Raw genomic sequence first — 13,334 nt, forward strand, 5'->3', positions numbered from 1 at the left:
TGCCACCTTAAATCAGCAAAAACCAGTTACCAGCTTATGCTGGTCTTAGCTGAATTTTTCAGTAGGGATTGTTAATCACTGCTATGACTAAACACATACGCAATGCATAGGTCTAAAAGGTACCAAATTGTGAAAAGCGCTATATATAAATAAACTTGAATTGAAAAAATTAAATGCATAAATAAGATGCTCACTTACATTATAGGCTATAGCGTTACATTATAACCACATTATACTTTATAGCGGCATTTTCCGGGCTTCAGTTCTGGATGGCATGATGCACACAGCAGCTCTAAACTTCAGCTCAATCATTACATACGCAGAAACATTGATCCATACCATTTAAAATCATGTTTACTTACTGCTGCACTTTTGTAGTTGATAGTTACGTCCACTGTAGTTGCAAGAAAGACTGCAGCACAAAGAGATGCACATGCAAAAAACATGGACCCCCTTGCACTAACATTTGTGGAGAATGTTGTGGTAATAGCTGTACAAACTCACAGTTGCCTTATTTATAAGATGAATATGACCCAGAGGGGAAGAACTAAGCAAAGAACAAACCAGGAACTGATATAGGAGGTGCCAGAACCAAGAGACACAGAGAAGGGGTTGAGGATCCAGGCTGGATTTAAAAAAAGATGTAAAAACAAAATCACCAAAAACACCAAAAAAGGCCTCCCCTTCTGTTGCTACCTTGTTGTGGTGGGGAGGCTTGTGTTCCTCCGTGACCCTGAAGATTATACCGGCGGGGGTTATACAGCTGGCAGGAACTACCAAGCCAGGAACTTTTCAGGTTAGAGGCCAGTCTAAAAGCAGCAGGATGATTGGATGAACATTGGGCCGATATATTTATCATACATATGAATGATGTTTCTGCCTATGCAAATTAGGACATATTAAATAAGTGTAAAGCTCATGTGGATATTCAAATTCATTTCAAAAGAAACTTGTAATACCAAAAAGTTACTTTTGGATGTATTTTGGGCATATTCGATTAGTGTATAGCTCATTTGCATATTAAAATTAATTTTCAAAGCAACTTGTAATACAAAAAAAATTACTTTTCATGGGTACTTTCATTGTGTAAAGTTTCATTTTGATAGGAGTAAAGGAAAAAATAGCCCCATTGGGGTGTATTGTAGTCTGGCCTTATTGGCACACATTTCGGATTGATGAGAAATTAACATATTTCCTCAACTAGGATTTCTAAGGACTTTTAGTATGTTGTTCTGGACACCTCATAGAAATGATCTGTGCTGAAAAAAATTCTTTTACAATTAGTCTGTCGTAAAACGCTATTTTGCCTGGACTAAGAACCTAAAACCGTGATACGAACCTAACCGTGGGCTTTGTGAACTGTGCCAACCCTATCATTTACTATGTTTAATGTAAAAATGAGTGTGATCACATTTGGTGTTTTTGTATGTTTAGTATTTAGAGTGGACCTGTTCTGTTCTGGTAAGGCCGATGGAGAGGCTGTGTTAACAGTGCAGTTGAACCTGACAACGCCAGCCAACAACTTTACAGTGCTCAACTTCAAACGCAGGAAAATGTGCTACCGAAGTATGATATATTTTTTCCTTCATCTGACAATCTGAGCGTATTTTCCCAGTTCTTCTACAGTAAAGCTGTTAGTTTTGCAGATTTGCCAGATCACTGTTTCTGGGGATTTAACACGCAAACAGAATAATAACACAAGCTACCTGTCATATGCTTCCCAAGAGGAAATGGCCAATGAATTTATTCTCTGCTTATTCAAAGCACATGATTAGGTGTTGGATGTTTTTGTGTGCCCAAATTTTTCTCTCCCTTGGAAGAACTGGGTCAACGAATGTGTGCATTTCCCAGAAAGATATTGTGTGTCTTACACTTTGTTTGGAAGGAGTGAGATTTTACTGCCTTGACAAATTGCCAAACTAAACCTAAATGAGACCAACTAGTTGACATGTATGTACCCAAATGTATGGACAATTCTAAATAAATGGTCCTAAATGGAAAATGTAATGTCCTTCAATAACACATTGCAAAATCTGCTCTAACATTTAGTAATAATACTAAATCCACATTGATTTTTTTTCCCCCCTTTTTGGCTTCATTTCACAGGAATTGAGCAGCCAGAACCCCCTAAAACTTTGCCCTTCCCAAACACAACCATACAAAGAATAGACCGTAAGTATCTGCAGTCTGTCATTTAGTAAATGCAGTTTTTATTCTGAATAAATGTTCTTGTAACATCTGCTATTTTTCTTTTTGTCCTCAGCAAGCAGTTCGAATGCTCCTACCACTTCCACACGTGTTTTCTACATCAGTGTCTGTGTGTGCTGCATTGTCATATTCCTGGTGGCCATCATCCTTGCTGTGTTACACCTGCACAGCATGAAAAGAGTGGAAATGGATGACAGGTGTGTGTGTGTGTTCAGACAGTACTAAAACTGTCTGCTTGTTATCAATAGTCTGCTTGTTAATAATGGTCATAATGGCTTCCATGGGTGGCATCTTATCAGGTGTCACTAGTTAATTCCAAATTTTTTTTTCTGTCCCTTTTTTTCCTTAAATTTGTCTGTTGCACCGTTATGGAAGAGTGGTAGATCAGCTGTCCTTCAAAGCCTAAGCGCATAGCTCCACTTATCTACTCCAATATTTCAATCTAAGAAGTATGACCTGTTCAGACTCCCTTTACTGGTGCAAGGTCCTTTTTGCTCCACAACCCAGGATGTGGACTAGAGCCTAGAATTTAATAATAATGTTGATGCATCCACAACATTAAATTTTAGTGTTTTTTGAAGTTGTAGATAAAGCTGTAGCATTTTTAGGTGTTTAAGTGTTTAACCTTTGGACCTAGTGACTAATGACTTTAATTAGGACAATTACACAGCACTTACACAGTTTCTCAAAGCACTGGAGTTCAGGGCCATCTAAAACCTTACACACCTTTAAAAGATGTAAAGGAAGAAAAAAGTATTTTTTTATAGAAAGGAATGTGTTTAAAGCTGAAAGCCTGGTCTGTTTTAGAACATAAAAATGTGTTTGTTTCCTATGGTTAGATATGGTTTGCTGAAATTTCTTTTAGCTGGTGCATTTCCTTTAACACAATTAGTAGAGCATTTTGCACCATAAATGTATTTGGTTCAAACTTCAGGGAACACGCATACTGATAAAATGTGGACTTTGTAATGCACTGTAAGTCGCTTCGGATACATTTTCTGCCAAATGCATAAATGTAAACTGACCCATTATAAAGCACCGCCTTAAATCCGTTACTGACAGATCCTACTATCGCAGCTGTTGCCATTCGCCATTTTACCAGACATGCTTTTACCCTCTTGTCAGTTTCTTATATACAGACACAAGTACCTAGAGAATATGCATGCTGTATTTCTACATTATATTTCAATAAATCTCAACATATGCATGCATTTTAAAGGAACATGTTGTCTTTGGTTGTTTTTTGAAGTTGTAGATAAAACATGCTTTGCAACTTAATTTCAGCCCATGTTAAGAATATTATCCATTCAGTGTTTAATACTTTACAGGCACTGCCTGAGCAAACGGCTGTAAAAGAAGGGGGGTGAAACTAAAAAAAGGTTAATTTCCAAAAAGCAATCAATTTCCATCTGTACCTCACTTTCAGCGTTAGTGACAGTGGAAGCTCCCAGGGACTGTCTCAGCCTTCCACCCAGACCACCCAGTACCTGAGGGCAGACACCCCCAACAACGCTACACCTGTCACCAGTAAGACACATTGCAACCACACTATTCCTCCTCACCTTTGACCTCAGATGTGCCACTCCCTTAAACATCCAAAACTATCATCATCTCACTTGCACTCTTGTTTTGAAATGGCAGAAAAGCATTCTTTTAAGCAGGAGATCTGCATCTTTCCACCATAAGTAAGTTAAGAGCAAATGGGTTTTAGATTTCACACCTCTGGTTCCACTGCCTCATGGTTGTCCAGTTTACACCAAATGCACATTCCTTTGTAAACTAAGAAAATTGGTAACGAATGGTCGAATTAGCTAAAGTGGAATCAGAAGGTTGGTTTAAACAGCCGCGTAAATTCCCATCTCCCCATTCACACTTTTCTCTTTCAGTTTAGTATCGCAAGTATTGCCAGCATAGTTTTTGTGTGATTTTTGTCTTTAGATAATTGTGTTAGGGTTAGGGCAGGGTGATGTAGCTATAAATATTGCCATCTTAATATTTGTCAGCCTTTTGAAAGCAAATATCAACTTAAGTTTGATCCTTAATAACATTATACTAAGTAGTCACAAGGCAAGAAAAAATGGCAAAAATAGTTTCACACTTAATGAAACTTGTGGCCAAAAGGCAAGCTAAAGTTATTCACAGTTGTTCAGTGTTCTGTTGCAAACCAAATCAGCGCTTGGTTTGCTGTCTTTGTTTTTCAAGTATGGCTTGCTTCTAAAAAAAGTCACCTCTTAAAGTTGATTTTAAAACATACTCTTTGTTCTTGTGTGTGAATTTCACATTCCCCTCAAATGACATGATTGGTCTAAAAATTTGAGCTATTTTAAGTTAAAGATAAAGAGGTGGGTTAATAGTCTCCCCCGTTTTATTAGTGGAGATGTTGTCGGGTCCTCTCACAGCTTTTTACAGGGTCCCCAAATGCATTTGGAAACTACACTTTCAATTTATAAATATTATTTTATTAGGTTACAAAGAAATCTCCATCTGCAAACTATTTTAGAGCTCTTCTCAGAACAAACAGCAACTTTCTTAACAGTACTTTTTGGAACAGTATGTTGACTATTTAAGGGGTGCATAAAGTTCACCAAATGGGCTTTCCATTTTTTTTTTTTTTTAGAAAGATGTTTTTGTTCATTTTTATTAACAGTATATCTGAAGAGTTTGGTTCCAAAACGCAATAAATACATTTTGACTAATTTCTGTAAAAATGTGTTTTCTATACCAAGAAATTGACAAGATGTAAACCACATTTTTTTTATATACAAACTTTCACATAGCATCTTTAGGTTATAATAACATAAAAAAATCAAATCCATAATTAGAATTTCAAAGATTTATTATTAAAAAAAAATCAGCAAAATGCAATAAATCCATCGCAAGTTAATTTTTTTACAAAATGTTATAAATCTAATGAATAAATATATAATATTTGCCATGTTATATTCATTAAGTTGACTAGTGGTATACACTGATTAAAAAATAAACATTAATGACATTAATCAAAACACTTACTTTGTCATATTAAGAACACTGTCATTGCTGCTGTTATCATGGGACGTCGTCGCTGAACTTTTTTGACCGCGATTAGCTGTAAAATGGTTTGGTTCGCTCGATTTTCTGACTTCAAGTAAAATAATGGAAAGTTTTTCATAAGAAAAACCCCTGTGGTCAATGTGTTAGCATGACAGAAGCTTGATGCTATTGTGTGAGAACAAGGAACTGCTGGCATTTTACCTTTACCTAGTGCTTCTCATGTAAATTATTCGATTTTGATGGCAAAGTAGATGAGTAAAACAAGGATTTTGTGTGTATTTAACACACCACCATTGTTGTTTACAATGCGTGGAATGGTGCGCTGTGATTTGTTGGGCGGATTTATTAGATTCTGCAGAGAAGGAGTGGTGTTTATTGCGTTTTGGGAAAAAAAGGGAGAAAAGACGACAGAATAACTCGGCGGATATCGGATTTTGCGTAAAATTAAGAATTTACTTTTTAATACTTACCTAATACAATACTGATTTTGATGGTAGCTTTTTTATGGTGTTTATCACGTTTTGGAACCAAGCTCTTTATCTCCTGTTTTATATAAAACTTTGAAACTAACATTTGTTTCAAAGTGTCACTATTGTAACACTATTGTATAATCAGTGCTGTTTAATGGTAGAGATACCCGTGTTGCCCGGACTGTACTGTATACTCATGTTGTGTGTATCGCCTCCTAGTGGTCATAAATGCTCAGTGCACTGTGATTAGCTTTATGCTACTTATGCTACTTTATGTTGTCTTGTCACCCTTGATCTTTTGTGTGGAATAGCTTAAGCACCACCCACCTGCCATGACTGTCCATCCTTCATCCACCTCTCTCTCCCTTTTTCTTTTTCCCCCACCCTGTCCTTTGTCCACCCTCTGTCAGATGCTCAAACTGGCTCTGCTCCCATGCTCCAGCTTGCAGGCGCCTCCTTCCCTCACCCTGGCGCTCCCTCGCACGAAACCAAAAGTAAGTTCTGCTTCTGTGTGGCAGATAAAGAGGGCAACACGAACATCGTAACATAATAGCCTTCACTCTAAACCTGTTTTCATTACCATCATCACCATTGTTTTGTTCCTATTGATCCCTTTACTGAACTTGATCATGTATTCACATTGTATTACAATGGAGCATGTCACAAACACATTTTCATCTGCTTTATAAGTCATAAAACATCAAGGGAAATTTGTTTATTAATTATATTTTAAATAGTGCACCTTTACTGTCAAATCATGCTTTTAGTATTCCATTAGAGCAATGAAATACTTTCCTTAATATAAGGATTACATACAATGTGTTACAGTAAAAGATTTTGCTGGTTTTACAGCTTTTACATTTACATTTAATATGATGATATGATGCATAATATAGTCTCTGCTGGAGTTAATGCTGTTGGGACATTTTTAGGTGCTCAAACAAAAATAAGTGTTTTCGTATTAAGTCAATTTCAGAATGATTTTATTTTAATTATTTATTTTTAACCACATCCACTTGAATATAGGCACTTTTGTCCACATTGACAAGCAAATGGACGTGTGTTTGTGTTTTAATTTGAATTTAATACATTCACTGTTCATTCAAAAACAATATAGTTTTAGTTGTCATTTTGCAACTACTCAAACTACCACATGGGGGCAGCATCATGCACACAAGTGTGAGCTAAGATATTTAGTTCAATTAAATCATTGCTCTGTGCATCTTTCAGCAATAAAACACCGAATGACTGCTTTGTCAGTGACCTAAACTAGAAATATTTCTGCATTTTGTCCCACACTTATTAAACTGTAGTGTATGTTTATAAGCTTAGTGTCATTTTGTTTTTTTACCACAGAGCAGTCTTAAAATTTAAGTGAACATAGGTTAACTTGACACTGGTTTGTAAGCATAGACAGGTTAACTTGACATTGTAAGCGTAGACAGGTTAACTTGACACTGACATTAGCAAACCACTGTCATTTTTAATGTACTGGCTCAACAGGTTGTCTCTGATAAATATTCGCTACAAAGAATGTCCACGGTCTGTTTCAGATCACTGCTTTTGAAACCTATTAATGCTTGACTTAAGATCTGATAAGAAATAAAAACAGCTCAAATATAAATGTTTAGATTTGTGGGAAAAATAAAAATCTAAAAACAAGTTGCCATAACCATGTGGATGCAAGCGGTACAGAAAGTTTCAATCCGGTTACATTATGTGCTGTCATTTATGTACATTGTGTGATTTGTTTTTTTTTTCTGCCTTGTGTATTTTAAAGTAATCTGCAGCTAAATGACATAATGAAACACTCCATCTTCTGTAAACATTTAATACAATTGACTTGGTTACACACCGAAACATGTTATGCAAGAATGACATTGCAGTGTTTGCTTTAGAGACAAAGCTGTAGTTTATATTCGATGAATGATTGTGTAAAGTCTTCCAGTTTGTTTAAATAACATTATAGTCTATTATAGTCTATTCATATCCAGTTGGGGAAAGTGCATGTATACTGTATTAGCACAGAAAACATAGTCGCTTTACCTAAATTCTGTGTAGTCTTTTAGAATGGCTGCTATCATGTGACCACTGCCCAATAAATGAATGTATATTTGTTATTTCAGGTTACCCCTCTCTGCGGATAGAGAAGAATGACTTAAGGAGCGTATCACTCCTTGAGGCCAAGGCGAAAGTCAAAGACATTGCCATCTCCAGAGAGAGAGTAACACTCAGAGATGTCTTGCATGAAGGTATTTACTTCTGAACTACTAATCCTGTACCAATGCCACAGCATGGAAATAAGTACTGTGTGCTGTTGAAAGCATGGTTTTCTCAGTACTCATTGTTTTCTTTTTGTACTTGCATTTTCTTTGCGAAGTACTGAATTTCCTTGAAAACCATGTTCATCTGAAATTGCAACACGGTGAACACGCGTCACTTGGCTGAGGTTAGAAACATTTCCCCCTGCAAAATAATTCTCTTAGATCACTCTATAGCTGTACTCCAGTGGGACATCTGCACTCAAGTACTTAATTGGAGCCCAGAGAAGCCCTATACTGGGCCTTGTGCCAACACAACGTCAGATTTACACAGAGGATGTTAAAACGGTGTTAGTCACATTTGTTGTGATACATATACAGACCCGTTCTTTAAAAACTTGCGGTACTTGACTTACGTTCTTGTAAAATCTCTTCCATATTATTTCCTCACTATAGCTGCTTTTTTCCATCACTGAGACTTGAATCATGTACATCTAGGCACACACTTTATGCAGCTGCTATTTTTTTATAGGAAATTATTGTGTTGTCTTTAACTGCTGACTTGGCAGTGAACCTAAGTTAATCTAATTACACCAAGGGAAAGCATTTTATTAGACATTTTGGGGGGAACCTCAGATTAATCCCTTTAGAGGGTCATTTGCGTTGTTTGTTTTATGACCAGCTTAATGATGTTTTGCCCCAAGCACACATAGAGTTCCTTTACTTATTAAATATTTCCTCCTAATGCTAGGCCTTTCGCGATAATTACTTTATCGACTTATTGCACAATTAATAAACATGACCTTGGTGATTTTTGAAGAGATATATTGCCATAGTATTTAAATGTGTGTTTGTTTGCATAAAATTAATATTACTAGCATTTTGGCCGATCGCGATTGCCTCTTTCATTTCTGTCTGCTGTCTGTCTTGGAAGAGTGGCATGCGCAGCTTAGGGTCCACATGTGCGTGCATTTAAAGCATTACTTAAGCTGTAATTTTGTGTTTTTTCTGATGAAATCACACAGTTTGAAATAATAAAACCGACTGGAATTGGTTTTAAAACTTTACAAACAAACCTTACAAAAACAATACTGGTGTGCATCTTGCTTCTTGAAAACTAGCACTGATATTATGATGTCAGCACAATGTGTTTTGAATTTAAGCAGCTCAAACATGCATTTTAGTCTGGTACTGGGATAAGCACTGTCAGGAAAACTGCCCCCTAGTGTTTAGATCTGAGGTGTTCAACACTAGCTATTATGTTTTTATTATTTACATTTCAAATTAAATGTCATAAAATTCTAAAAAAATAATTGTTGTTTTTTTTTTTAGAAAGGATGGATTTGCATTATTATGCTGTTTTATTGTCATTATATAATCAGTGACATAAAATGGTCTTAAAAAGACTATTGATTATCAGCATTATTTCTGGGGCAATTAACCGACTTATGAAAAGTAGCAGCCTACCTAATGCTTTGTGGTAAATGCAAGCACTAGAAATTCACTTAGGGTAAGTAAATCAATGCAGACTTGGCCAAACATTTTAATGCACGCGTTGCATTGCTGGAAACCACAGAACTAAACCCAGAACACAAACCAACTAACAGATGTCTGTGCCATTTAACCAAATATGATGTTATTTAGGTAGCTGAGAAGAGAGAAACCGCACGTGTTAAACTGCAGGGCCTTAAATGAAACGTATTTGGTGCTACAAAATCTTTGTAGAGCAGAGAAAAACGCTCGTGCTGCTGAAGAAGAGCACACATATATTAGACACGCGCACTAAAGGAGCAGAAAGAATTTTATTTTATAAGTGATACCACAAATTCATGTTATTATTTTTGCAAGGTGTTAACAATGAATCTAACTGCTGTAAACACAAATGCTTTGATTGTATAATTGTGCTGCTAAAGGATAACGCCAATGGCTTGCATTTATTGGCTCGGTGCATACCAGCTTACAAACAAACAATTGGAATCGGATCAGCATTCAGGAGTTGATTAACAGTGACTATTTATGGTTAAAAACGGGTGTGTACAAGATGGTATCTGAGGCTGATTCATGTAAGCCATGGGTCTTCAAACGGGGGTCCGCCAAATTATGTTTAATCGCAAGCTATTTTTTTCCTAAAAACGTAAAACATATGTACAAAATGTTACATGTCCTCTATAAGTTTCACACGTGCGTGGCCGCATAGGCTTAAAGGCGCCCGTTCAGTTTAGCCAGCGAACCAAAATAAAATATCTGAAGATTATAAATGGAAGCACTATGGAAGCAGCAGTAGCTCCATGATCAGTCATTATAAACTGAAAGCCCAGGTTCAGGTAAATGTGTAATTGCGTGTGAAGTGCCCATATATGGACTTCCACTCTACTTCTAGAGCTGTTCCAAAAACACACTTTGGTGCCATTGTTGATTATTGGTGTTAACCAAAATGACAAATCTTTCAAGCGCAATGCTGTATGCGTCCTGTACTCGAATGAGGTAAAGTTCATTCGGCACAGAAATACTCCCATCATATGTCCAACTGCTTTTTTGACAGTTTGTCTATGCTTAGCATGAGGAATCTAACTCATTAACAGTGTTAATAAGTCAGAATGCAAGAAATGGGATTAGACCCCCTGCTTTAAATCTTAGAACATTTTGCTTGCAGTTTCTTCGCAAAAGTTAAGCAAGTATATAAGTCATGTTCCTATTTAGAAAACCCCTAAACCTCCGTCACAAGTAACTGCAGTACTGTCCCACACTTAACCAACTTAATCATCAAGAACCACTTATGAACTGTGACCGAAACACGTAACTAAAACCTAACAGTTTGCACAATCTGTAATGCAATGCTTTTCATGTCATTTTTATGTAAGTTCTGCATTGTGACCAACAAACCCACGGTTTACCGGAAACTTCTTTTTTTTGTTCAGTATTTTTGCCTTATGTCAGTACTTGTATTGGTCAGTATTTCAAGGTTAGTTGAACCTCTGCTCTTACTAGATGACTTATGTAACTAGTAACAAGACCATACATTACCCCAAAATAAAATATAACTGTAGCAGCACCATAATGTACATTGTAGTAGTTTATAGATTCTTAAAATATGCATGTATTTGTATCGATGCATCTTATAATATGCATGAATGTATTAACATTGATAGTTGTTGTGTTAAAACAGAGGCTGGACTAAATTCATGCAGACACACAAGGGTTAAACCAAGTCTCTGCTTCTGCAAGCTGACATGAGAGAAAGCATGTTTTAACAAGCATGGTGGCAAGAGTGAGGAAAGACAATCAGATAAAAGAGATGTAGGAGTCGTAGATAATATGGTATTGAAGACTAGCATTTATAATACTGCCCAATGTACAAAGCGTTCTGAAGGCTCTGCAAGAAGCATTGAACCCATCACATTCTCAGGCATCATCTTAGCTTATGGAAACTGCAGGTTATATAAAACAGAGATGATGTCCTGAACCTGTTCCTAAAACTCTTGTTGTGTATGTGTTATATTTATAAAATATTAGCCCCCTTGGTAAATATGAGCAAAGAAAGTGAATATAACTTCAATGTTTCTCATTTTGAGCTTAAATCAAAATAATGTATTATTGAAGTAAAACAATTAAAGTGTGGGTGGGAATTAAACTATAAAATAAATGTTTTTCTCTAAAACACTAATACACACTGAACACAATCATTGCCCCCCTCCCCCAGAAATGTTTCTGAGTAAAATATCTCTGAAGTATATTACAATTTATATTAACAATTTCTTAGCACACCATGGTGACTAGAAGCATGATGTTGTCATGTAACTTCCAATTTCAACGGAAAATAAATTGTAAAACAAAGCCCAATTCCCCTTAATCATTCATCATAATGGGTTAAACCAAAGGCTATGGTTCTGATGTGCAGCAAAAGATTGTTGTGTTACACAAAATAGAAAGTGCCTTTAAGAAAATAGTTAAACCATATGGACATCTATTTCCAAAATCAGGACAATAATGAAGATGTTTTAATGAACTGGAGATGTTGCAAGTCTGCGTGAAAGAGGATGTGTGTCTATATTGTCTTATTGCTCAGAAAGGAGAATCATTTAAATTGCCAAAGACTATCCAAGGATCACAGATGGAGAACTTTAGAAATCAGGGTTGTTTCTCAATACCAAGTGCACCAAGTTCGGACTTGTGTCCTTCGTAGTTCGGACTTGCGAGTTCAGACGCGAGTCTGGTAATATTGCAAATGGAACAGCAGAGTACTTAAGGTCGTCATTCAACCTAACCAATACGTGCACTTCTGGCTATTCTTATTTTAATATATTTCTAACAAAATACATAGACCCTTTTACTGTTTGTACACAATGATGACTTGGCAGCGTATGCGCACGCATTTAGGCAACAGAAGTATGGCAAGAATCAGCAGTGAAGCAACACAGACAGAGAAAGTTATTTTAAAAAGTTGACTTATCAACTTTTTCAACACATCCACCAGGTCAGTCTACTATAGTGGAGTGGATAGAAGACGTTAGAAGATGGCCAAAAATAAAGTTGCCAGATACATATACGTATATTAGTATATTATATTAGTGCAACCAAACGCAACAACCAGACATGTTGATACTGGGAAACCGTTTTAATAAACTTTCTGAGTTGCTAACACGTTAGAACCAATGGGGAATAACACCACTTCTGTTGCCGAAATGCGCGCTCTGCTATTTGATCACGTGAGCTGTAAAAGGGTCTATAAAATGCAAAATCCCTGCATGTTTTTGTTTTCAAAATATGAAATGTGGTTAAGGCAACACTGATTAGCTTTAATGTATTTATTACAAAATGAAGTTTGATATAAAATTCAACCATTTATTTTAATACTACAAAACGTTTGTAAAACATGAAATAAACACAAGAAAAACATACATGTGCCGTAATTTACTACAGTGTTAAGATTATATAGAAAACATATGTGATTTTAAGTTATGAAACTTAACTTAAACATCAGTTAAAAAGATAACAAAAACAGACTTCGTATGAATAATAAAAAGAAATAAATTGACGAGACAAAAAATGCCAGTTAGATATCTAAAGGGAATATTTCATGTTTGACCATCAGACACCGGATGGCAGAGTAGCCAAATTTCAGAAGGACTTGGGGAGATGATGCTGCCCTCAGCAGTGTACACGCCGCTGTCCACCCCTGATTCCCTGGAACTGACATATCCAAAAGAAAATTTTAATATAGGCGTTATCTTTACTAACTGACCACATATTTGAAGTTTATTAATCTATATTCTCGACTAAACAGCTCTTATAACTTCATTTTATTGTACTACACAATTTTATTATGCCACACAATATTGTAGTTTCGAATATTGTGCAAGGT

The 13,334-nt window shown here is 36.1% G+C and overlaps 1 protein-coding gene across 2 annotated transcripts in view; it reads left to right on the plus strand.

The window, feature by feature from the left end:
* Positions 1-13,334, plus strand: part of ryk (receptor like tyrosine kinase) — a 71,519-nt gene that overhangs the window by 39,857 nt on the left and 18,328 nt on the right. Inside the window, exons 4-9 of one of the 2 annotated variants that reach the window (XM_065240928.2) lie at positions 1,435-1,566; positions 2,107-2,172; positions 2,264-2,405; positions 3,635-3,735; positions 6,122-6,205; positions 7,838-7,963. In XM_065240928.2, the coding sequence (XP_065097000.1) occupies positions 1,435-1,566; positions 2,107-2,172; positions 2,264-2,405; positions 3,635-3,735; positions 6,122-6,205; positions 7,838-7,963 (651 nt within the window). The remainder of the gene's footprint in view (positions 1-1,434; positions 1,567-2,106; positions 2,173-2,263; positions 2,406-3,634; positions 3,736-6,121; positions 6,206-7,837; positions 7,964-13,334) is intronic. The other variant, XM_065240933.2, reaches the window with a different exon arrangement.

The sequence above is a fragment of the Paramisgurnus dabryanus genome, chromosome 7, assembly GCF_030506205.2.
Source record: "Paramisgurnus dabryanus chromosome 7, PD_genome_1.1, whole genome shotgun sequence".
Taxonomy (NCBI): domain Eukaryota; kingdom Metazoa; phylum Chordata; class Actinopteri; order Cypriniformes; family Cobitidae; genus Paramisgurnus; species Paramisgurnus dabryanus.